The 27866-nt window shown below is 37.4% G+C and overlaps 1 protein-coding gene across 1 annotated transcript; it reads right to left on the bottom strand.

Annotated features, from left to right (window-relative positions):
* Positions 1-1025: 1025 nt before the first annotated feature.
* On the bottom strand, positions 1026-26690 carry VPS26A (VPS26 retromer complex component A). The gene is made up of 9 exons (XM_068547714.1): positions 26586-26690; positions 21852-22001; positions 14657-14732; positions 13390-13546; positions 12592-12756; positions 10836-10942; positions 7548-7616; positions 5464-5606; positions 1026-2808 (listed from the first exon to the last, which is right to left on the bottom strand). Exons 1-9 carry the CDS (start codon positions 26592-26594, stop codon positions 2695-2697), a joined length of 990 nt encoding a protein of 329 aa, XP_068403815.1. The 5' UTR covers positions 26595-26690; the 3' UTR covers positions 1026-2694.
* Between the last annotated feature and the right edge of the window lie 1176 nt (positions 26691-27866).

Below are 27866 nucleotides of genomic sequence, written 5' to 3'. Positions count from 1 at the left end.
CCCCTAGCAAGATGATATATAAGCCCCAAATTCTAACCACCCCGTTAAGTCACACTTTTGTGAACTTCCTCTAACTCGATTAGAACTGTCTTTTCTTTTGCTAATCTGTCAGTTTAATTAGTAGGCTCTCAAACACAAAAGTGGGTAAAGTTTTTCCTCCCTAACAATTCAAAACAATGAAATAGTTATTTCTCTCTTCACCAGCGAGAGAAATAACTAATTAAATGGTTTGAACAGTGGTTCTCAATCCTGGGTAGTTTTTATTTTTTAAATAAATTTATTTTTGGCTGCTTTGGATCTTCGTTGCTGTGCACAGGCCTTCTCTAGTTGCAGAGAGCAGGGGCCACTCCTTGTTGCGGTACGGGGCTTCTCATTTCTCATTTCAGTGGCTTCTCTTGTTGCGGAGCACAGGCTCTAGGCACTCGGTTTTCAGTAGTTGTGGCACGTGGGCTCAGTAATTGTGGCACATGGGCTTAGTTGCTCTGCAGCACGTGGGATCTTCCCAGACCAGGGCTCGAACCTGTGTCCCCTGCATTGGCAGGCGGATTCTTAACTATCGCGCCACCAGGGAAGCGCCAATCTGGGGTAGTTTTTAAATGCTGATGTCCGGGCCCCTGAAATTCTGATTTTATTGGCCTGGATAGGACCTGGCATGATTATTTTTAAAAACTCCTAAAGTGATTTGAATGTGCAGCCAGGGTTGAGAACCACTGGATTAGATATTGTACTCTTTATTAAAGACACAAATTTCTTTTTCAGTTCATTTCTAATTAACCGGCCAACTTTTTACAGTTCACCAAATACTGAGTTCAAATTTTTATTTTTTAAATCGGTTATGCAACAAACTTTCAAGCAAAGTGAGTAAGCATCCTATTTATGACAGTGTTTTAAGCCACCTAATTAAAAGCATTATATATTTAAAATTGAAATTGAATATTTATAAAAACTTCTAATCATCACAATTATAGCTTCCTAAACTACTGAGCAATCCTGTCCCCAAAGATAAATATGACGATGAGAAGTGATTTGAGAATATAAATATTTTAATGATTCAAATAGCAAGCTCAGTATCTGTTTCAAATTCTTTATTATACATCATGGTTGCACAATTTGAGGCTGGTTAAATACAATTGTTTTTCAATTTTTCTTTGAATATTTTCCAGATTACTACATGCAAGTGACCATGAAAATATTTGGCATTTTAAAATTTTGAAACTCTGAACAGGCACTTACATGAAGGAAAACATTACCATTCACAGATATCCACATTTAAAACAGATGCTCCAGCACATGGTACCTGGAACCTTTTGCCAGTTAAGAAGTTGGTTACTGACCATTTTTCAAAGTGCCATAGTAGTAAAACAGGCTTAAAGAAATGTAATTTGGGTTACTTAGCTTACCCATAAAGTAAGGTTAACTGACAAGACTTGCACTGAAGTGTATAAAAAAATATTGGTACAAAAACCAATGAACCATAAGTGAAAGTAGTTTCACACAACAGGCTTCACTTTAGTTCCTACACCCCACATTTAGTGTATTTGCGATCAGACCCCATGCATAGCATAAAAACAGATGACTGCAACCTTCTTTTTTAGAGGCTTTGAATAATACTTGAATTTAATATTAAAAAAATTTAAACAGAGTGGATGAATTAGTTTAAATTTGAGTTTGAACTAGTCAAGTTTCCAATTTAACAAACATGAAATTGTCCAGATCTGGGTAACTACATACTTCACCAGTTCTCCTGAGTCCCCCATCCTCAAATTTTCCCCTGAAAAGGGAAGAGAATATTTGCAAGAAAATTATATTTGCATATATGTGCTAAAAAGATTCCTTAAATCAAAAAAAAAATTTTTTCAAAATATTTATGGAAAAATTATATAGTTTTAACAAACTAAAATGCCAACATAGAGTCAACTCCACATTGCAGAAAACATACCGTGGTACCTATCTGACAGTAGTAGCAAAATGGTTACTTAATATGGTACCCTCCCCCAAAAAAAGCTGCAATGACATGCCACATAATCTCTTATGGAAAAAAATTTAATATTCACACCACAGAAGACTTCAAAGAGAACAAAATTCAGGAAGCCATGAAATGGTGGACTCAGAGGCACCTACAGCGAAACACTCGTATGCATTTCTCAAACACGTATGGAAAAACAAAAATGTAGTTTTCAAAAATATTGAGATGCCACGTTTTAAATCTTTGCAGGATTAAGGGCCACTCAGGTTTTTCTAATTTTATTTGAACACAAAATGTTTAATTTTTTGCATGTAGAGAATAAGAGGTAATCATTAGCATGAAAAAGGAGAATAAAAGAATTTGTAATCAACATTATGCAGAAAGAAAGCAAAATTACAAATACCAACCTACTCACATGAAAATCTTTAATGTTTATGCTGATGTACAGCTGAGTGCTTATCATTAAATGAAAGTGTGTGGTTAAAAAAAAACAACACGGCAGTTTAAGAAAGTTCCAGTGTTTCAAAGAAAGCATTTTTTTAAATGTATATACATGAAGAACATTTAGTTATGTCATAAAATAAACTCAGCACTCTAAGATAAAGGAAGACTATCATAAATGGAGTTTTGGCCTTTTCCCCGCCCTACACGCTGCAACCATCTTTAACCTGCCGAACTTAAATCTCAACAGATATAGGAGTTTTTTTCTTTTTTTTCTCCTATTCAGTTCACATTTCAGGCTGCTCAGCAGATGCCTGTGATTCTGGCGATTCAAATCGCTGGTGAAAGTTTGTTCTCTGTTTCCTCAGTTTTTCAGGAGCTTTTCTCCACAAAATTATCTCCTAGAAGACAAATGCAAGACAACAAATTAATGTCCTCATATTATTCCGTATATTTTCACCATGGAAATAACGCCACTTCAATTTTAACCATAACAAAACTAACTTCTTCCCTACAAAAGCCCTCATCTTTCCTTATTGACTCACTTTCTTCCAATTCGAATCTTGGGCCTCCCCTTCTGCCAACTCTGCTCCCCCCCACCAACACCCATGCATGCCACCACCATGAATCCAATCTGGCACAAAGTTCTAGCTATTACTGCTTTAAAGAATTCCTAAAATCTATCTTTTGTTTGTTGTTCCACTGCCCTTATCCAAATTCAAGCCCTTGTCACTTCAACCTTAGATACTAAAATAGCTTCCTGGTAGATGGCTCTCCCTCCCTTGCCTGATACCCCTTTCTAAGCTATCCTTCGTATCACTTCCAGATTAGTCTAAAACATTGCTTGGATGACTCTTCAATAGTTCTCAGTTCCTCCAGGATAAATCTCCAACCCGGCACTCAAGCCCTCCATAAACTTTATCCAATTTATCAACATCACTCTCTTCCCCACCTAGACCCCAGTACCCCACCAGCCAAACTGGGTTACTCTCTGCCTCTAACGCACTTCAAATTAAACTTTCCCTCCATCTTCCCCTTTATATTCTTCAAATCCCTCCTTTATATTCTTCAAATCCCTATTCCTCTGCCTATCTAAGTCTTACCCTAACCAATACATCCTGAGATCTCTTCTCTTCTAAATTCTTAAAATTACTTGCTTCATAAAGTCATGGCAGGCTTTTTAACCAACATAGCAGAATTTAAACGTCCAAATGAATGCCCGTGGGAAGCATATACTTACTCAATAGGGCCACAATATGTAACTGATTTGGAAATTGTAAATTTCATATAATCTAATTTGAAATTATAAATCACCTATGTTTAATTATATAGCATTATGGCAGTATTAGCAGAGTAACTTTTCTCTCTTCCAAATTACTGTCAAACTATTACTTAAGTTTTCTGTTAATTATACAATCTCTCTCTTTCCACATATCGGCAATGTGAGGACCTTGAGGACAAACCATGTTTAAAAAGGTAGCTTTTGTATTCGTCACAGTACTCAACACAGAATAATTTCTTTTTTTTTTTCCAGAATAATTTCTAATTTAGTTTTGAACACTCAACTGACATTCAAATATTTATTAATCTGATTCAGAATACAGAAGACCATTCTAATCACAATCTTTTATTCAAAATTCACCAAAGGCTTTTAATTGATTTTCAAATGAGAGCAAGTTTTATGATAAACATCTTATATTTAAAAAGTATTAGGGACTTCCCTGGTGGCACAGTAGTTAAGAATACGCCTGCCAATGCAGGGGACATGGGTTCGATCCCTGGTCCGGGAAGATCCCACATGCCACGGAGCAACTAAGCCCGTGCGCCACAACTACTGAGCCTGTGCTCTAGAGCCCGCGAGCCACAACTACTGGAGCCAACGCGCCTAGAGCCTGTGCGCCGCAACAAGAGAAGCCACTGCAATGAGAAGCCCGCGCACCGCAATGAAGAGTAGCCCCCGCTCGCCACAACTAGAGAAAGCCCACACGCAGCAACGAAGACCCAACGCAGCCATAAATTTTTAAAAGAAGTATTAGATTTGGGTCATCTCAAAGACATTTATAAGAGGATTGTTTAATTATGGAAAAATGGAAACCCCCAAATCCATCAAGTTGATGCAGTCATTAAAAGTGATAAAGGAAATCTTTATTTGTTGCTAAAGGAAAGCTGTTCAAGACACTATTGACTGAAAAAAACAAAGAACAATATGCGGGCTTCCCTGGTGGCGCAGTGGTTGAGAATCTGCCTGCCAATGCAGGGGACACGGGTTCGAGCCCTGGTCTGGGAAGATCCCACATGCCGCGGAGCACCTGGGTCCGTAAGCCACAATTACTGAGCCTGCATGTCTGGAGCCTGTAGGCCGCGATAGTGAGAGGCCCGCACACCGCGATGAAGAGTGGCCCCCGCTTGCCACAACTAGAGAAAGCCCTCGCACAGAAACGAAGACCCAACACAGCCATAAATAAATAAATAAATAAATAAATAAATAAAAATTAAAAAAAAAAGAACAATATGCATAATAATGATCTAAAAGCACATATACAAATTTGTCTAGAAAACTAATCACAATGGTGGCAGAATTTTTGTTGACCTTTTACTTCATTCTGTTTTTTATTGCCTGATTTTTTTTTTTAAACAAACAGCAGGTATTGTTTTTATAAAAAACAAAGGTTTCAAGAGAAAAATAAAAGCCCTGCCAGGGACGTCCCTGGCAGTCCAGTGGTTAAGACTCCTCACTTCCACTGCAGGGGCCGCAGGTTCAATCCTTGGCAGGGGAACTAAGATGCTGCATGCCGCAAAATTAAATTAAATTAAAAAAAAGAAAAAAAAAAAAAACCCTGCCAAATTATAGCCCATTCTGGAGTCCTGCAGAATGACCGGGAAGAGATGGATTACAACACAGTTCCATTCATGCTTACTTCTATATCATACTGTCAGCGTTTTCACTTACTTAGAAACCCCCACTTGCTCAGTACAATAAAGCTTAGAAAAGTGACTGCTTTCCAGGTGTTTTTAGAATTGACAAAGAACAAAATAACATCTGGGTGGCACCATACCTGCTGCTTGAAGTACCTCCTGTCTTCCTCATCAACAAGGACTAGATTCAAAAAGTACCTTACTGAAAATTTTTTGTTCACATCTCTCATTGTTGGAGTTGGGTCATAGCCTGCTAAAAACAGTCTTATTGGAATTGATTCACCTGAAAGAAAAGCAATTTCCATTTAATTCTAAAGGATGATTAAATATATCAATAGTTACATAACACCTAAAACTAAGCATCATAGAGAAGACATTAATGCTTCAGTTCCTCACAAGGCAACAGCATAACAAAAGCTTTCGACAAGGGTTTCTCAGCCTTGACACTATTGACATTTTAGGCCCAATAATTCTTTGCCGTGGATAAGGTCCTATGCACTGTATGAAGTTCAGCAGCATTCCTGGCCTCTACCCACAAGATGCCAGTAGCAGTCCCCAAATATGATAACCAAAAATGTCTCCAGGCATTGCCAAATGTCCCCAGGGAGGGGGGACCAAAATTGCCCCTAGATGAGAACCACTGCTCTAGAGCCAAAATGCCTGGATTTGAATCCCAACTCCAGCCAAGTCACTTAACCATCTGTTTCATCTGTACCATAATTTCTAATCGTGTATAAATTATTGAATACTTACTACTAATTCACCCAAAGCAACAAACATGTTCAGAATGATGACATTCCTTCATTACCAAAAAGATTGCTATTCAGATTCTCATGGCTTCTCTAAGAATGATTATTTGCATATTCTGCTTTGAATCCTTTTTCTGTAATACTTTCCTTATGTATATCTATTTCCGTAAAGATGTACAACCCATCACTTTACATAAAAATTTGTGGCTGCCGGAATTTTACAAAGTTATGTTGCATAACATAAGAGTACACACACAAGAGTCCTGGAGTCGGAAACCCCTGGACTCAAACTCCAACTGTGCAATGATTAGCTATCGAAGGAAACCAGAATATGTCACCGAAAAATATTCCTCTTTGACATACAGATTATTTTGAGCTGAAGGCAATTAAGCAGCAGCAAAAGCAGAAAAGAATCCCCTGTTCTGCCTAAAGGCAGGATATAAATTCTGCTTTTACTGGAGACAGCCGCTTTTCAGCCCAGGGATGGCACCAGAGGAATCTGCAAACAAGCCTACTCCATTGGTTTTCTCCCACATATTTACCTGCCCGTAGTTTGCCGCCCTGGGAAGCCTAAACTGCTCTCCTTTGCCCAGTCATTTCTCTCCAAATTTATTGTTCTTTTCAAGATGCTATATAAGCTAAAATTCTAAGTCACACCTTTGAGTTACTTTTTTGTTGAGGCTTCTCCTGGGTGATGTGTACTGCATGCATTTATCAACTGTTTTTCTCTTATTAATCTTTTTGTTAAAGAATTCCAGCTGAAAATCTAAGATGGGTAGAGGGAAAGTTCTGCCTCCCCTACAGTATATCACCTTTAACAAGTTTTTAACCTCTACATCTCAGTTTCATGTATAAAATAAGGGCTACCACTACCTAACTCAAAGCGTGGTAGGGAACTTGACAGCGCCTGAGAATACAATGCCTCATCTATAGTTGGTACTCAGTAAATGGTAACTACTCTTTGAAGTAATTACTAACAGCGTAAGAAAAAGCCAAAGACATAAATTTAAAATGATAAATACTGGCTTCATTATCTTCGACGCTGAAAGTTATCTAGTAAGAGAACTGCTTATTTTCTTGAGGGCTATATAAGAACTCCAAAATCCCACAGAAATGAATACTCAATTATAATGCACCTTATGTTCAGCATGAGTAAAAAAGATTTACAGAGAGAAACTACTGTAACAAAAGATAATTAAAATATTATAAATTCAGAACTAGGGAAGAGATATCCATAAATGTCTCTTCTAAATTCTAAATTTAAACTGAGTAAAAAATTAAACCTTATTTCAAACTAGAAAGTACTACTATAGTCTTCTCAGCATTTATACAAAGATGATCTTAAAAATCATTTTAAGAATCATTTTAAGAATTCACAGATATATTCACACTGAATAAATACTTTCAAACTAATCTGCCATGAACACGGCTATCTGCACTACCTGTAACTTAAAAGTAAATGAAAAGTGTATTACCTTTTACTGGTGCACCATCCATTATTTCATATTTAGCGATTGTTTCTGTTTCTGTTGTGGTGCTGGGTCCTAGTGCAATAATGTAAATGATATTAATTTAAATACTGCTAGAATATGATTTCCAGACTTATACCTTCTTCCTATTTTCTGACTACATTATTTTAGTACTAATTTACTTTCCCCTTTTGTGAAAATGTTGATCATTCTTTTCTATTTCTTGATCTACACTTACTTACCACCCAACTGAAGGTCTCACTCCCTTCCTCCCAAAGGTAATTCAGTAGACTCTTGAAAAACTGCAGGGGCTGGGGCGCTTGACCGTACACACAGGAAAACCTGTGTATAATTTATAGTCTGTTCTCTGTATCCTCCACTCCTCCCTATCCACGGTTCCTCCCTATCTGTGGACTCAACCAACTGCAGATGATGTAGTAGTGTAATATTTACTACTGAAAAAAATCCGCTATAAGTGGACCCATGCAGTTCAAACCTCATGTTATTCAAGGGTCAACTGTATGTATACAGTTCAGAAGTAATCTTCACAGACTGCCTTCTATCATTTCTAGTATCTGCTAAAATAGAAACTAGCAATGCATAGCAGTGCACTGACATGCTAGTTTTCTCTGCAACACCCAAAATGTTTTTCTCTTGTTAACTTTAACATAGACAAAACATCAAAGTGAATACCTGACATACAGTTCTTTTAAACAGTCAATGATATAAGTTTAAAAGGAACACTAAAACGTATAGTAATGATCCCAATGTTGTAAAATATATAATATGCAAAGGCTAAGGTCGGTTCTGGATTATGAGTACAAATTATTTTTTATTTAAAATTTTCCAGAACTGAACATAATTTTTATAACTAGAAAAAAATGTTTAAATAAACAATTTCTTTTTAAACAACAAATGGGAACCTGAAGTTTGGTTTTAATATCTTTAAATCACTTTAACTTTTTTTTTTTTAAATATTTTTTTCCCAGTCTGTGGCTTGTCTTTTTATTCTCTAAACCATAGACAGTTTTCGGGGTTTTTTTAAAATTAATTAATTAATTAATTTTATTTTTGGCTGCCTTGGGGCTTCGTTGCTGTGCACGGGCCTTCTCTAGTTGTGGCAAGCGGGGGCTACTCTTCATTGAGGTGCATGGGCTTCTCATTGCTGTGGCTTCTCTTGTTGCGGAGTGCGGGCTCTAGGCGCGCAGGCTTCAGTAGTTGTGGCACGCAGGCTCAGTAGTCGTGGCACACAGGCTTAGTTGCTCTGCGGCATGTGGAATCTTCCAGGACCAGGGCTCGAACCCACGTCTGAGCATTGGCAGGCGGATTCTTAACTACTGCGCCACCAGGCAAGTCCCTAATCACTTTAACTTTTATTAGCAGGTGAAAAATGGAGATTAAGAAATTACAGATATTTAAAATCATGACTACCAATTATAAATTCTTAAAAAGTGTTGCCTAAAATTCTTTTTAGCAGAAAACCAGCAAAGTTAAAGGGAACAAACTAAATCTAAATATTAATTAAAATCAGGGAATTCCCTGACGGTCCAGTGGTTAGGACTTCGCACTTCCGCTGCAGGGGGCACAGGTTTGATCCCTGGTCAGAGAACTAAGATCCCACAAGCCACATGGCGTGGCCAAAAAAGTAATAATAATTAAAATTAAAAAGCAGTTATGAACCAATAGAAGATTTGGGGGCAACTGGTCTGCTATCTGGAGAAAAGTAAAGTTGGATCCATAGCTGATCTCTTACATCAGGACAAATTCCAAATGAATTAAAAGTTTAAACAAAATTCCTAAACTATAATGTATTACTTTAGTAGAATCAAGCACAGAAAATTATTTTTAGAACCTCAGTGTAAAAAAGGGCTTTCTAACTGTGGTATAAAACCCAGAATCCATAAGAGTAAAAACTGATAAATCTGACTTACATAAACATCAAGAACTTCTAGATGGCAAAAACCACCATAAGCAAGACAAACTGGGGAAATTTTGCTGCTTTTAATACAGAAAGAGAGGGACTTCCCTGGTGGCGCAGTGGTTGAGAATCCGCCTGTCAATGCAGAGGACATGGGTTTGATCCCTGGTCCAGGAAGATCCCACATGCCATGGAGCAACTAAGCCCGTGCACCACAACTACTGAGCCTGTGCTCTACAGCCCATGAGCCACAACTACTGAGCCCACATGCTGCAACTACTGAAGCCCACACGCCTAGAACCCATGCTCCGCAACAAGAGAAGCCACCGCGATGAAAAGCCTATGTACCACAACGAAGAGTAGCCCCCACTCGCCGCAACTAGAGAAAGCCTGCACGCAGCAGCGAAGACCCAATGCAGCCAAAAAAGAAAATAAAAAAAAAAAAGAAGAAAAACGGATTGATTTTCCTAATATATAAAGAGTTTCTACACATCAAAAGGAAGACTAATAATCCAATAGAGATGGGGCAAAGGATATGGATAGGTGGTTTACAGAAAAGAAATACAAATGGCTTTTATACACATGAAAAGACGCTCACCCTCACTCAGATGAGAAAAATGAATTAAACTTTTCCCCCTACCCATGAGATCAGCTAAAAGTTTTATAACATCATGCTTATGAGAATACAAGGAGAAAGAGGCACCCTCCTACATCCATTGCTGGTAGTAATGCAAACTGGTACAGTCCATAAAGAGGACAAACTGATAATATGAATCGAAATTACAAATGAATATACCCTTGGAAACAGCAATTCCACTTCTAAGATTTTATCTTGCACACAAACCAACACATATATGAAATGATATTATTAACTAAAGCATTGTTTATAATAGCAAAAGACTAGAAACAACCTGTATGTCCACCAATAGCTAGTACACCCATTGAATGGAATACTGTAAGAAAGATGAGGAAGTGTTCCACACATTGATATGTAAAGAACTCTAAAGTATGTATTGTATACAACCACCTAACTAAAAAAAAAAGGGGGGGGGTGTAATATACAGGCACTTGCACGTATATAGATAAATACTTGAAGGATTTTAAAACTTATAAACATATCACCTATGAGTAGCTGGAGTACATAAATAGGACACTTTTTACTGTATAATCGTTCACACTTTATTTTTGAACCATGTGAATTTATTATCTATTCAAAAATTAATTTTTTAAAAAACATAAATGAGTAACTCACTGCCAGCAATATTAAGTATCAAAGTTAGTATCCAAGGTGGATATTTATTTTAAGTTTAAACAATATTTTAAGATTTCAAAATTTCAACTAAAATGAATTTCAGTTCAAATACTCTTCAACTTACCAATTCCCGTGATCTCTTTTTTAATCAGTTGTAACTCCATATGTTGGATTTTTATTCTTACTAATAAGAAGTAAATTTTTCCAACAATCACATCCTTTAAATGATACCTTTGGGGAAAGAGTATTTGTCACTTACTAAATATCAGTTTACAAAACAAACAAAAAGAGTGAAATATGTCCTGAAAGGCTTTATTAGATATCTGTAGGATAATTACTGTTTAAGAATACCATTCTGACTATTCATGTGTTTAATTTTTTTCAAAAAAGTACTCATCATTTTACTATAAAAATAAGGAAGCAAACTTTACTTGACCATCGATACACCTCAGAGGGAAGAATTAGCCTGATTAATTGTTGGTCCCTACGTAGAGATTAACTTAGTTTCCAAAGAACTTAAGCATGGAAAATTAAGATTTTTATGCCTGAAAATTTTTATTTGGTGTATGAAGATGTTTTGAACATTAAAAACTCTACACATGGGTTTAGTGTCAGTATTACTCCAAGTGCTAGAATAGTGCAGCTAACAAATCACCTGGCCACAAAGAGAGACTCCATAAATTGAGTTTGTTGCTGTAATACCTACTAATCAAAGACTTTTCCCAGGGACCTTGAAATAATATGATAGCAAACCTAGGAATTCCTGTAATTCCCAGAGGGCTTTTTTTTTTTTTAAACTTCTCCCAGGTTTGGATCTCAAAATAATATCCCAAGAGTTGATTAATGCAATTATGTTAGTCTGAAGGGAGGCTTCCAGTGACAAGTTTTAGGTCCTAAACATCTAATAATTTTATCAACAATATAATTTAAGACCCTGAATGTGTGTATATCACAATTTCAGTGATATAAACTGGGACATGACAAGTAATAAAAATAATGTAACAGAAGAGTGCACAGGAAGGGGATAAAAGAATGAACATCCATTTCTTCAACAAATAAACTTTAATGAAAAATAAATAAATAAGAGAGAAAACCTATAAATTAAAAGAGATTTAAGAATAAAAAAACCAAATGTAGTGTGTTTAGATCCACTGGATTTGAGCAAGTCTTGTTTGGATACTGATTTGAACAAACCATATAGGGAAAAAACATTTATAAGTAAATTAGGGAAAAGTGAACACAGACTAGATATGTGACGAGGTTAAGAAATTATTAATATTTTTAGATATATACGTTGGTATATGTTTGAAATTTTCCATAATAAAGCTTTAAAAGGCATTAATAAATAAAATAAGAGCCCATTTCTGAAAATGCACAACATATATAAACATATATACCCCCTCCCATGGAAAGATATACAAGAGGATTTAGTAGTGGTTAAGTAGTAATGGTGAAAATATGTGGTATTTTTACTTCCTTTGACTTTTCTACATCGTCAATTTTTTAATAATAAAAATGTATTGCTCATGTAGTCAGAAAAAGAGCATTTTTGCTTATTTTTAAAGAGATGACCAGCTAAAATGATCTCAAGACAAAAAGATAAGTTTTTTGAGACATATAGGATTAGATGCCTTCTGAGATGGTGAGATCCTCTATAAAAAATGGCCGATTACCAGGAATAGAATAAGAAAGACATCTGCACTGAGTCAGAAACAAAACCAAATTCCTAAAGTTTCTTTCAGCTCAGAGATTCTGTTGGTCTGTTAACATCAGATTAATGTTGATTCTATCCTTACCTTGACCAATTTACAAAGACATAAAAGGTTTATTTCTTAATTTCCCCTGAACATTTATGTTATCTGTTTGTGAAAGGTACTTACTTTGATTTATTATATTCAAATTCTATGTGTAGACAATCTTCAATGCCCACTTCCATCTTAATAGAATTGTTGACATCAGGATAGGTAGCAAGCTGGTGAACAATAAGATCATATTCTTTTACCAAGTCTGTCAGTCTTCTTACTATCGTCACTTTAAGGAAATATCTACAAAATTAGTGGAGAGGACAAGTTAAATCTCCTGTGATATACCTCAGTGTTTTAAATAAGCAAACATTAACTGCAACTCTGCTTTCTCCTTGCTGGAACTCCTTAAGGATCAATTTACTCCATTTACTTCATGAAGAAGTTTTAATTTTTAAATAAATGCCCCCACCATGGAAAAAATACAAAGTTCAATTTTAAGAATAGTGTACATACTTTTTAGATCAATTTGAAGTACCATCATCAAGCCTACTTGAGGACATCTCTCTAGATCACTGCTTTTTGTTTTTTCTTTTTTTCTAGATCACTTCTTAACCATACACTAAATGAGATTCATTGGGAAACTAATGGATTTAGAGAGTAATTCCATTTACAAGACAAATGAAGTACCTAAGAACGATTCATACAGGGAAGTGTATGACTAAAACTTCTCATAATAGGATTCTCTAAGACTACAGAAGGCTCTTACTACATCAGATGAGCATTAGCCAGAAAAAAACAAAATATCTGACAGAATTTTAAAAATCTTAAGTCTTCCAGTCCAAAATTATAATTAGAAGTTCTAATAAGACATTCAATGGTAGTCACTACTTTCTGGTTTTGATTCTGTCTACAGTTTCTGATACACGTTCATACCTTAAACGGACATTGGCACCGATGTAAGATTCATATGGCTTTTCAACTTGCATAAATTCAAAATCATAACTTCTGCTCTGAGTCAGTTCTCCAGGTAAGGCTAGTTCTTTCACTAGGTTTACAAATTCGTGAGTATTACTCTTGTCATTGAAAAGTTCTAAGAAATTTTAAAAAGCAAAAAGACCAATTATATTTAATACCCATCTCATTAAAACCCAAACTTTTACTTCCAAAGCAAATAATTTTTACAAAAAGAATTAGTTGGATTTGTCTCCACTTTAAACACTAGAGCTATGATCTGAATTCCATTATCCTTCTCACTATTATGCTCTACTTAGGCATAAAAAAATTCAAGCAGCATAGCAAAATGAAAATTTCTATTATAAAAAAATGAATTCATTCCTTTAATGCAGTTGGGGTTTGCCCAGTATGAAGCTGTTTTAACAGACATATTTCCAGCAATTATTTGAACTTCCTCCCTTCTAGGCAAAAAATGTATTGTCTTGTTGTTTTGCTCTAGTTAAGCAAATATATTACCTTGATAAAACTATAATATGCAAAAGACTAAAATCAACTATCAGTTAATTACTATAATTTGCCCCTTAAATATAATCTCATCCAAAATAGACATGTAAATAAATATCCACCCATTCCAATTTTGATACTTTAAAAATGTACAGTAAAACTGAGAAAGCTAGGACCTATTTTCTTTTCCCTTTTCCGAATCTGCAGTACCAAAAGATTTATACAGTTTAACTCCTACTAAATCAAGAATGTCTCTGAAATACACATATGGAAACATACACAAGTTGATCTAAGTCAAAAAGAAATTACACTTTTCCTTTTCACATGGAATTTTCTATTGACAAGTGAGTCTGGCTACAGGTACACACTAAGTTAGGAAGACAAATGGCATGGGTAATTAGAAAGTGAAGGATGAAGGTGACACTGCTAATTGTGAATAAAGCTGGTGAAAAATGTAGGCAGGTGGAAATTTCAGTGAGTAAACTAATTTACTTGAATTATTTTTCAAGGCTGGTAGCTTACATAACTCCTTTCACTTTTAGTAATTAAGTTTAATCACAAAGGCAGGATTAGTCAAATATCATTTAATACAATTAAAAGAAACATGATTTAATGTTTATAAAATAAATCCTCTTTTATTATGCAAAATCAATTCCTTCTTTCCATAAAGCTAAGTGCCAAATCAAACTCTCTTCAAACTCAGTTATCAAAGAAAAAAAAGTAATACTATTTTAAAACTCACCAATTTGACCTACAAATTCAATTCTAATTCCTTGGTGCTCTAGCCTCTTTCCAGATTGCTTAAAGGCTATGTTTACCTGCCAAAACATGAAATTGTAAGAGATGTTAACAATCCTTTGTGGGCCTACTGGCAGACTGCTTCCAGATGAATACAATATATAAATATTTCAGGTATTCATTTCTGAAGTCTGAGACACCACCACATACCTAGATCCTACCTAGACCTTATAGTGCCAGAGAAAGTAAAACCTACTCATATACAATCAGTAATGAACCTATTACTTATACGTACACTTAAAGCATCTTCTTTGTTAGTAAGGAATCCTTCTTTAGAGCTGGAAAACTATAAAGACTCAATAAAAGGGAAAACTTTCAACTATTCAAATATGTTTTCAGGTCAAATAGTTAAAAAATTCTACAACAGCATTTTAATGTAAGGTTATTACTAATTCCAAGAACTGATCTTAAAGATCACTTTCAGCCTTTTATAACCAACAATATATTGTTATAATTCCTATCTTAAAAGTAATGCTTATTGCCCTGAGTCTGCTACTCATCCTAAAAACAGAATGTCTAAAGATTTAAATTTTGAGTATGATTATCTTATGTACTTTTCAAATTAAATATATAATCTAAAATCCCTAAATTCATATGTGCCAAATGGAAACCTTAATTTTATACATTTTAATTTGACAAAATATCTATAAAGTACATACATATTAAAAACAAAATTTGAAACATTTAAGGATTAGCTAACATACCAAAAAGCATACTTCCGGGTTTATTCTTTACTATAAAAAATATTGGTAGCATGACTCTTAAAAGCTCTTCTTCCAAATAGTGTTTTCAAAACGCAACAGAAGGGGCTTCCCTGGTGGCGCAGTGGTTGAGAGTCTGCCTGCCGATGCAGGGGACATGGGTTCGAGCCCTGGTCCGGGAAGATCCCACATGCCGCGGAGCAACTGGGCCCGTGAGCCACAGCTACTGAGCCTGCGCATCTGGAGCCTGTGCTCCGCAGTGAGAGGCCCGCGCACCGCGATGAAGAGTGGCCCCCGCTCGCCGCAACTGGAGAAAGCCCTCGCACAGAAACGAAGACCCAACACAGCCAAAAGTAAATTAATTAATTATAAAAAAAAACACACAACAGAAATTAAGGACCAATAAAAACTAAAGTTCAGTTACTTCTGTTTGTAAACTACATAATTAAAATATTCATGTTTCTATGTCTTCCATATCTGTGACCAGGATGAGTTAGTTACTTGCCTTCCAAGTTAATATCTCAGAAAAACAAGTAAATAATTAAACAAATTGTAGTATATCATATGATGGAGTATAATTAAAGTATAAAAATAATAAGGTCAAAGAATATTTAATGATGTGGGAAGATGTGCATGGTATGTCACATGAAGGAAGCATGGTCAAACTGTATACAAGTATAATGCCAATTATATTTTTTAAACTACAGAAAAAACTCTTAACAGGAGTTACTTCTGGAATGTATGCTTATGGGTAATTTTGTTTCCTTCTCTGTAGCTTTTTTTGACAGACGGCAATTAAATTTAACTTTAAAAAGTATATGCTTCAGGAGTCCCAAGACAATTCAATGGGGAAAGAATATTCTTTTCAACAAATAGTGCTGGAACAACTCAATCTCAACATACAAAAGAATGAAATTGGATCCCTACCTCGCACCATATACAAATATTAACTCAAAATGGATAAAAGACCTAAATGTAAGAGCTACAGTTACAAAACTCTTAGAAGAAAACATAGGTGTAAATCTTCATTATCTTGGATAGGCAACTGTTTCTCAGATGACACCAAAAGCATGAGAAATGAAATTTTAAAAAAGATAAACTGGACATCATCAAACAGAAAATTTTAGTACTTCAAGACACCACCAAGAAAGTGAAAAGACAACTCACAGAAATAGAGAAAATATTTGCAAAACATAACTGACAAAAGACTTGTATCTACAGTATATAAAGAACTCTTACAACTCAACAGTCAAAAGACAAACAACCCAATTAAAAATGGTCAAAGGATAGGTACAGACTTTTCTCCAAAGAAGTTATACAAATAGCCATAAGCATATGAAAAGATGTCAATATTATTCATCATTAGGGGAAATGAAAATCAAAACCATTATGACCACTTCTCACCCACTAAGATGGCAATAAAAAATACAGACAATAATAAGTATTGCCAAGAATGTGAAGAAACTGGAACCCTCATACATTGCTGGAGAGAATATAAAATGGTGCAGCTGCATCAGAAAAGCCTGGCAGTTCCCTTAAAAGTTAAACATAGAGTTAACGTATGACCCAGCAATTCCATTCCTAAGTATACACCCCAGAGAAATGAAAACACAGTCACACAAAAACTTAACACACAAATGTACAGCAATATTCATAACAGTCAACAAATAGAAACCCAAATATCCTCAACTGAAATGTCCTCATCTGATGAATGGATGAAGAAGTGTGGTACATCCATATACTACACAGATATATACTGAAATATTATTCCGCTATAGAAAAGAATGGTGTTTTGATACATGCTACAACATGAATGAACCTTGAAAACATTATGCTACATGAAATGAGGCAGACACAAAAAGACAAATCTTATATGACCACTTATATGAAATAGAACAGGCCCAGAACAGGCAAATTTATAGGAAAAAAAGTAGACTAGAGGGACTTACTTCCCTGGTGGAGCAGTGGTTAAGAATCCGCCTCCCAATGCAGGAGACACGGGGTTAAGCCCTGGTCCAGGAAGATCCCACATGCCGCGGAGCAACCCCGTGTGCCACAACTACTGAGCCTGCGCTTTAGAGCCCATGAGCCACAACTACTGAGTCTGCATGCCACAACTACTGAAGCCCATGCGCCTAGAGCCCATGCGCCACAACAGGAGAAGCCACCACAATGAGAAGCCCACGCACCGCAACAGAGTAGCCCCCCCTCGCCGCAAACAGAAAGCCTGCGAGCAGCAACGAAGACCCAACGCAGCCAAAAATAAATAAATAAATAAACTTACTAAAAAAAAAAAAGTAGGCTAGAGGTATCCATGGACTGGGAGAAAAGGGAAAAGAGTAGTTATTGCTTGATGGGTACAAAGTTTCTGTTTGGGGTGATGAACAAATTTTTAAAATAGTGGTGATGGGGGCTTCCCTGGTGGCACAGTGGTTGAGAATGCGCCTGCCAATGCAGGGGACACGGGTTCGAGCCCTGGTCCAGGAAGATCCCACATGCCGCGGAGCAACTAAGCCCGTGTGCCACAACTACTGAGCCTGCGCTCTAGAGTCCAGGAGCCACAACTACTGAGCCCACGTGCTACAACTACTGAAGCCCGTGTGCTACAACTACTGAAGCCCGTGCGCCCTAGAGCCCGTGCTCTGCCACAGGAGAAGCCGCTGCAATGAGAAGGCCATGCACCGCATCGAAAAGGAGCCCCTGCTCTCCGCAACTAGAGAAGGCCCGAGCACAGCAACGAAGACCCAATGCAGCCAAAAATAAATAAATAAAATAAATTTATATTAAAAAAATAGTGGTGATGATTGCACAACATTGTGAATGTGATTAATGCTACTGAATTATACACATAAAAATGGTTAAAATGGCAAATTTTATTATATATATTTTTTACCAAAATTTTTTTAAAAAGGAATAAACCTTGAAGACATCATGCTGAGTAAAAGAAGCCAAACACAAAAGGCCACATATTTTATGATTCTATTTATATGAAATGTCCAGAATAGGCAAATCCATAGAGAAAGAAAGCACATTTATAGATTAGTGGGTGCTAGGTGTCTTAGTCCATTTGGGCTGCTATGACAAAATATCATAGACTAGGTGGCTTAAAAACAACATAAATTTATTGCTTACACTTCTGGAGGCTGTGAAGTTCAAGATCAAAGCGCCAGGAGATTTGGTGTCCGGGGAGAGATTGCTTTCTGGTTCACAGACGGCTGTCTTTTCACTATGTCCTCACATGTCAGAAGGTGCACACGGGATTTCTCTGAGGACACTAATCCCATTCATGAGGGCTCTGCCCTCATGACCTAATCATCTCCCAAACCCCCCCAGCCCCACCCCCCCGATACATCACACTGGGGATTAGGTTTCAACACATGAATCTTATAAGGACACAAACATTCAGTTTATGGCACCAAGAGAGTTACTGCTAATGGTATGGTGTTTCTTCTGGGGTGACGAAAACATTATGGAATTAGATAGTGGTGACAGTTGCACAACTCTGCAAATATAGTAAACACCTCTGAACTCTACACTTTAGGAGGGTGAATTTTATGTGAATTACAACTCAATAAAGCTATTTTTAAAAAAAGAAATGAAAGTATATGTCACAAATAAACCAATGGAACAGAACAGAGATGTTGAAACAGACTCATACAACCTCTGGCTAATGACAAAGGTGATGCTGCAGTGTAGTGGGGGAAAGGATGGCTTTTTCAATAAATATCCTGGGTTAATAAGATATCCACGTGGGAAAAACAAACAAACAAACAAGTAGCCTTGACTCCCATATCACAAAGACAAAATCAATTCCAAAAAACTGAAGATCTAAATGTGAAATGTAAAATTGTTTTACATTATAGGAAAAACAGGAGAACATCTTCATGCCCATACGGTAGGCAAAGATGTCTTAAACAGGATACAAAAAGCACTAACAGGGGCTTCCCTGGTGGCGCAGTGGTTGAGAATGCGCCTGCCAATGCAGGGGACACGGGTTCGAGCCCTGGTCTGGGAGGATCCCACACGCCGCGGAGCAACTAGGCCCATGAGCCACAACTACTGAGCCTGCGCGTCTGGAGCCTGTGCTCCGCAACAAGAGAGGCCGCAATAGTGAGAGGCCCGCGCACCACGATGAAGAGTGGCCCCCGCTCGCCGCGACTGGAGAAAGCCCTCGCACAGAGGTGAGGATCCAACACAGCCAAAAATAAAATAAATAAATAAATAAATTTAAAGAAAGAACATCATTGTTAAAAAAAAAACAACTAACATTTGTAGAGTATTAAAATTAAGAACTCCTGTTCATCCAAAGACACCATTAAGATAGTGAAAACTCCAGCCAGAAAGATATTTATAATACATATGCAAAGGACTCTATATTGAGAAGCACGTATCAAGAACATACCAAAAAAAAAAAAAAAAATCCTACACATCAATAAGAAAAAAAGTCAACTGAGTATAAAAATGAGCCAAAAAAACCCCCACCAAACCCCAAAGCCTTGAATAGGCATTTCACAAAGGACATCAAATAGCCAATAAATATATGAACAGTCGCTCAACCTCATTAGATGTCAGGGAAATGGAAATTTACACATGTAACAAGAAAATGAGAAGATGAGACGACAAGCCACAAACTGGGAGAAAATATTTGCAGAAGCCACATCTGAGAAAGGGCTGTTTTCCAAAAAGGGCTGTTTCCGACTCTTAAAACTCAATAAGAAGAAAACAAACAACCCGAATGAAAATTAGGCAAAAGATCTGAACAAGCACCTCACCAAAAACATATATATTTGAAGATAAACATATGAAAAGATGTTCAACATCATATTATTAGGGAACTGCAAATTAAAACAATGAGATACCACTACAAAACTATTAGAATGGGCAAAATCTACAACACTGACATCATCAAATGCTAGCTAGAATGGGGTACAACAGGAACTCTCACTCATTGCTGAAAATGGTAGTGCTACTTTGGAAAACAGTTTGGCAGCTTCTTATAGAACCAACACTATTTCCTTTACTCGTTTGACATGTTCCACCCTTTTAATGATTTTGTCTGCTCTCTTTCAGGCCTCTTCTCTTTCTCCCCATCATTTTAAAGGGAGAGTAAAGTAGAAAAGCAAAAAATTTATTTCAGATATAACACTAAGACATCAGTAAGTAAACTGGCAAAGGACCAGAATAGACGATGCAGTAAAATAGCTAATAAACCTAAGTTCAACCTATCTAGTGACCAAAGAAATGCTATCAAAGAATAATATCATTTTTGCCTATAGAAATAGCAAAGATTAAAAAGTGACCATATTCAGTACTACCCTGAGTGAAACAAGGCATTAAGTGAACATGTGATTTGATGCAAATTCTCCAGGTTAATATGTATTGATACCCTTCAAATATTCATGTCTTCTGGTCCAGCAACTCACTTTCAGGAATTCATTCTAAGGAAGTAATCTTATCCTACAGAAATCTGGAGAAAAACTTACGTACTAAAGTTTTATTACTAAAAACATGTCTGTATTACTAAAGATACGGTGATATACTACAAGCAGTCTGAAAAATACAGTAGAAACTATTTAAATATCCAATAATAGGGAAAAGGTATGCTTAATATATTATACATACATTAATGCAGAGAGACTAGGAGGAAACACATTCAAATTTTAACAGTGAATTATTTCCATATGATGGGAATATAGATAATTATTTTATTTCCCAAACTGTCTACCATGTGTATGTATCACCTTAACAAGCAGGGGAGAGAAACTCTTAATATTTTATATTTAGAAAAATTATTTCAAATGTTTTATGACTTGATGTTATCTAGGATATTACCATTCTTCAGTATCACAAACTGATGAGTACTAATCATGTTCCATAAGGTATAAGAACAATCTTATACATAACTTGGTAAGGAAAAGGAGGAAAAAGTTAAACCACAGAAGGTATCATAAATGTATCTGACCATGCATGGACACATTCCAAATGTACTTAAGTCCTCTACAGAGTATCAAGAAATGAGATCAACAGACACAGTGACAGCAGTACAGACAGATAAGCTATAAAGAATGAGAAAGAAACTTTTAGAAAGGCATACTAGAGAATTATCCCCAATCTCCACAACTCAACTTTATGTTAAAGGAGAAACAAACTTTGAGTGGATCACAGCCCCACTGTAGAAACTGTCTGAAGTTAAACAGATGCACATAGTCGCAAACACACAAAATTTTGCACACAGTTTAATTTAGACTCTGCCCCTATAACCCTTGCAGTTTAAGAATCTTTCCTGTAAATATTCTACTGAATCAAGGATTTAACTGACCTTCTGAAAAAAATTTTCCATCTCTAATAAAATCATTCAAATTTAGATACAGCACAAGCCACTTTCATGACTAATTCTAGTACTCTACAACTAGGTAATTCTCCAAACAAAATATTTACCTTTCCTGAAACAGACTCTCCATCATAGAAAAGATAGTGTTTTTCTACTTTGCCATCCTCAGTTTTCATTTCTGCCATTTTCCTGGTTTCTCCATCATTAAGGACAACATCGATCTCACAAATGGGACCAAAAAATCCTCCAAGAAAACTCTGAAATAAAAGGAAAATGTTCATAATTATGTTTTGTCAGTCACTACATTTTTTAATTCAAATTTAATTACCTATAACCTACAGTTAATCTATGAATTCACAAAGAAATAAGAACTTACATCAAATACTACATCAAAACTAAAAATTTCATACAATATGCATACAGTTAATGCTGTACTGTATGCTTAAAATTTTGCTGAGGATATATTTATGTTATATGTTTTCTACCACAATAAAATAAAAAGACAAAAAAGAAAACAAATTTAAACACGCTATAATTTCAATCATTTCCACAGGCAACCACCATAAATAATCAAATACTAACATATATCAAAGATCTAAAAGGACTACCCCAGTGGTCCAGTGGTTAAGACTCCCCGCTTCCACTACAGGGGACACAGGTTCAATCCCTGGTTGGGGAAGTTCCGCATGCATGCCGCGTGGCTAAAAAATTAATCCTAACATCTGGATTTGAAAGGTTACCTTTAGTAATACATCTATGAGGTTCTTTCATTATACTGCTATAATGAAACTCATACAATCCCAATTACTCATGAGTTATTACAATGTACTACTTATGGTAAAATCTACTGCTATATAGGTCTGAACAGCATGTGTTACATTGTGTAAGCCCTTGGAATAAAACTGGCTCTAATGGAGGAGACTAATTAAATTTCTGTAAATTTTGTGAATACGCAAAAGAAGTGAGCTAAAACTAGGCATGTTTGGTTAAGACCAGCCCTCCCGCAGGAAGTTAGTATTGGTGCAGTAGCAAAATCTAGAGCAAGGAACTTGCGTTAAGGCTCAGTTCTGTGATCCTGCTAAGGCTATGTGGGTCATAGGGTGATACTATGATCAAAGGAGATAGTGTTTTCCTAAATTCTGAGCTTGCTTCTTTGTTTTTGGGCAGTGCCACGCAGCTTGTGGGATCTTAGTTATAGAACTCGGGCCCTCAGCAGTGAAAGCTCGGAGTCCTAACCACTGGACCGCCGGGGAATTCCCACTTTTTATTTTTATTAATCCTTTATTAACAAAAGGATTATAATTTCAAGAAATCAACTCAAAGAATTGCCAGATTAGTACTTATGACATACTCCAAAGACATAACCAGCAAATTTTCCTTTTGGCAAGATGTTTTAATCTTTCCTGGCAATATTATAAATGACAAACAGTTTTAATTAGAAAACTATTCTGAACTAACTTAGAATGAAAAACATCAATGATAGGGCATGTGCACTGTCCCTTCCTAGTTAGCTTTCATACCCTAAGTTTTAACTTTAAAACTTGCTCAAAATGGTACACATTCTCCTAAGAGTTACAAATATGAGAATGTATAGCAGCTGAAAGTCAGTTACTATTTATCAACTATGTGCAAAGCACTGAGCCAACAAAGCGGGGTGGGGGGGGGTGCTGGTGTGGGAGGAGCAATTATGAAAGGGTAGAAGATGACAGTCCAAAATTCGGGTTATAAAATAGAAGCAGGAAAATAAAATTTAATTTTCTCATTCCCCCTTAATACTTCCTAGAGCTGGTTGCAGGAAAACGAGATTTGAAAACTATAAAAATTGTTTTACAAATGAAAGGAAATATTATGGTAACTTTTCCCATATACATATACTTAACGCATACAGCTGAACTGGGATTTGAAAGTTGATATTAAAAGATCAAATAATCAAAAATAAAATAACAAAATCAAAATTGCCACTAATTAAAATGGTATAACACAGACTTAAAAGTCACATAAAACTTCACAATTAACTAACAACAATGAGTAATTGTAAACAATAAGTTTTATTTTGACACTATATGTAAAAATGTAAGTCTTAGGCATTAAAAATATGTAAAAACTATGTGTTATCCTCTATTATTTTCCGTATGCATGAAGTATTTCATAACTAAAAATTAAAAATGGACTTACTTTTCAACACAATCAAAACACTAAGATTGGGAGAGATCAGAAGGAATAAAAAAAGCCTAGTGTAGCATATGCAGAAAAACAAAAGGTTGAATGATGAACTACAGCACTTTAACACGGTTAAGTTAATGAGGCCATGAGAATTTAGCACTGGGTTAACATCCAGTTTTTTACACCAGGACACATCAAAAATGAACTAGTCTTAGTAAAAGCCTCCAGAAAATTGTGCATGTAGATAACAGAGAGAAAAATATCTGAGAAAAGTTTGTCTTGTTTTCCTTCTAGAAGGAGTTGAAAGAAAGATTCTCTACCCAAAGTCTTCTACAGTTTTTATTTCTAAAAAAAAAAGGGATTTCCCCGGCGGTCCAGTGGTTAGAACTCTGCGCTGTCACTGCTGAGGGCGTGGGTTCAATCTCTGGTCAGGGAACTAAGATCCCACAAGCCGCATGGTGTGGCCAAATAAATAAATAAAGTTTTTATTTCAAGATGTGCATCTTCTGTATTTCAAACAAAAAGTCACAAAATTAAAATCTTCTTAAAATTATTCACAATCAAATTATAATACTTCTGATATATAAAGAGGAAAAAAATGGTCAGAATGGTGAAGACCAGAAGAAGGAAAAGGAATAAAAGCTGTAAAGAGGGTTAGGATATATTAACATATACGTCTGCTGAAATTACAGAAGGCAGTTTTGAAATCTTTTAAGAGAAGGACTACCAAGTTCTTTTAGAAAAGATATCTTCAAGTGAGCATTCAAAATAGGGGATTTTCAGCAGCAATACTAGACAATATACAGGTTCAAACTCTTAGGCAGCCTTTAAATAACTAGAGGGCAATATATATGACTACTTAAATATTAGAGCAATCGTTCTCACAGTTTTCCAATCGTAGCCTAAACTACATATCACTGAATTTAGGTTAATTTAAGATTTTTCACATAATTTGTAAACCTAACACTGAGCATTACCATCTAGCAAAATTACATGTGTATATGTTAAAATACAAACTTTTTAGCCCTCGCTAAAGAAATTTCACTACATCCAGTGGCTGTAAAGAAATGCAACTCAAGGTGAGGCAGAAGAGAGGCTCTCAAAATTTATTCAGTTAGGGCATACACGAACAATGAAACAGCAAATTTTCATACATATATTATTACACTTGTGCCCATTTCAGTGTTATAAAGCCTTACAATTGTGTTTGTTTCAAGAGTAACTTGAAAATAAAAATTGCTCTTGAACATAATTCAAAAGCTCATTAAAAGTAATAATTTTAAATGTAAGCAAAAGATAGGAGGGCCTTTTAAGTTTTCTTTGCAAATTATATTCAACTAAAGAAGCCTTCTTTAACTCCCTGACTAGGCAAGGTCCCCCAATACTTCCTTCTTATCACAACTGTAATTATTTGTTTCCACGTTAAACAAATAATTACACAAATAAATGTTTATCTCCCTCTGGACTGCAAGCTACAAGAGAGTAAGGGCTGTTTCAGTCTTGCTCAGGACCCCTGGGAGCACCTAAGTATTGTAATTATTTGTTAAAAAAAAAGAGAAAAAGGTTCCAAGTTTAAGAATGAACATGTCTGTCCTCACTTTCTTTTATAAATTAAAACAACTCGATTTCTTACTTTAAAATGTATTTATTCAAAGTAACTTTTTTTTTTTTTTTTAAATAAACCTAGCTTGGTCTATAAGCCAAAAGTCTCAAGCAGTTTACGGAACCGGGTGAGCTTTGGGAAAGCAGGTACTATTAAGGAGAGCACACAGTAGGCGCTCAACATAAGCTTGCTAAGTGAACCGAGTAAATGCATACTACCATAAAATGCGCCAAATGAGATCAAATCTAGAGAAGATCGCCAACACACACAAAGCTAAACGCCATCGTGCCCACGCTGGTGCTTCCCACTGTGGTGAGAGTACTCAGATTTCCCTTCCTCCTCTGCTCCCTAGGCCATTTCAACATCCCAAAGCGGTAAGTTTCCAGAATGGCTTGGTGAGGGAAACGAGACCCAACGCTTAAAACAGCGCGCAAGAAACTACTGCCTTTTGCATTAAAAACGTCCTCCCCTCCAACGTCCTTCTCTTTTTCTCTCCCATTCTACAAGTGTCAACATCAAGGCTGAACTGGGTTCAGGAAATCGCAGAATATCACCGTATGCAGGCTAAAAAAAAAAAAAAAAAAAAAATCACGGAGTTTATCAAGCTCCTGATCAACACTGGAAGATAGTGACCAAGTCCCCCCGAGTCCGGAACTGGGGGACTCTTGGGTCACCCCACCTGAAAGGAAGCGAGGCTGCCCGGGAGGAGCAGAGGGGCTGGCTACCTTGGAAGGGGAGGTGGCGGCGGGCCCCCGCAGAGGCGGGGTCCGAGTACCCAGCCAGGGCCCCCACAGCCGATCGAGGAACGCGGGCAGAGGCTCCGACATGGCCAGGAGAACGCGCCGCCACCCGCAGGTGCTCGGGCATCGCCGAGACCGGGAAGGGGCGGCGCAGCCCGCTTGTCCCCGACCCCGCGGCGGCCAAACAGGCCTAACCCGGCCCCCCGCCCTGCCCGCCTGCCCCCTCCAGCCGCTCCCCGCAGCCCCTCCCGCGACATCTGGCCCGCCGTTGGCCGTCCCGCCGCGCGCTCCGGGGCGAGGGCTGCAAGCGAGCGCACGGGCCGCCGTGCACTCACCATTGTCATCGCCGCCGCCGCGTGCCCCACACTTCACTCCTCTTCCCTCAGGAGAACTCCCAGCCCCGGCTCCCTCCGCCCAGCGTCTTCGTCACGTGACTTCGGGCCGCTCGCCGCACGTGACCCCTCCCTTCCCTTCCTCCCCTTCGCCCAGCACTGGCCCCCTCCGGGCCTCTCGCCCCGCCCTACTGGTCAGCCTGGCCCTCCGAGGAGAGGCCGTTTGGAGGCGGGGCCTCGTGCTCCACCCCACGGCGGAGGGGGTGGGGCCACTGGGTGGCGTCAAGTGGGTGGGGCCAGGGCGGACGTAGGTTCCCCAGCTCCTCCGTGCCCTCTTGTCTGTCACGTGACGGGCGGTTCGCTGACTGGCGGTTCGCTGACGGGCTTTTTTGCCACACCCAGTTCCACTTCCAGTGGAAGTTTGAGCAGCTGGGAAAGAAGAAAGGAGGAAAGAAGAGGTTCGTGCGGGAGGACATCTCTGCGGGTGGGTTACTAGGCCGAGGAGTTGAAGGGGCGCTGTTACCCGAGGCCCTGATTCGTTAGGCCTCGCAAGAGACGTGCTCTGTCAATTCGGGGATGAGGCATTCTGCCACCATCCTCGAACTCTACCCAACTTACTTTTTTTCCCTCAGCTTCTGAGTTTTGAGAACTCAGAAGCTTTGTCACCTATGAGGAGACCAAAAAAAAAAAAAAAAAGGGTATACTATATCCGTTGCCTCGTAAAGTACACAGTTCCCAAACTATCCGCCCCGAGCTGTGGAGGTCTGAGAAATCACTTGTACCGCCCTCCCATTCCGTGAGGGGTGGAAGGCGTTCCTGAAAAGCGCAATGATGCTGCTCAAAAGTACTCTGTCTTTAACCGCAGCCTAATCACGGTGGTGTAAGCCTAGAGGACGGGCCCTGAATGGAATACTGGTGTTTTTTTTTCTTTTTTTTTAAAACATCTTTATTGGAGTATAATTGCTTTACAGTGGTGTGTTAGGAATACTGTTTTAAGATCTCAAAACTTAGCGTTGAGCCACCGCAGTGCGCTCTATACATAACCAAAGCAGAAAAAAAATGAGTCTGAACCTACCGGTTTTCCCATCATAACAAAACAGCATCAGGTTTGTGAGGCAGGGTCTTAAAGCGAGTCTCAAATTTAAAAGGCTTGAAATTAGAGTTTGGTCTCTAACCACAGCAGAACTGAACTAGAAATAACAAAAAGCCAGAAAATCCACAAATGTTTGGAAGGTGAGCAACATAATTCTAAACCTCTTCAAAGAAGGTTTCAGTGGGAATTTT

This window comes from Eschrichtius robustus, chromosome 7 (assembly GCF_028021215.1).
Source record: "Eschrichtius robustus isolate mEscRob2 chromosome 7, mEscRob2.pri, whole genome shotgun sequence".
NCBI lineage: Eukaryota > Metazoa > Chordata > Mammalia > Artiodactyla > Eschrichtiidae > Eschrichtius > Eschrichtius robustus.
This window is presented reverse-complemented; position numbering and strand designations above follow the sequence as displayed.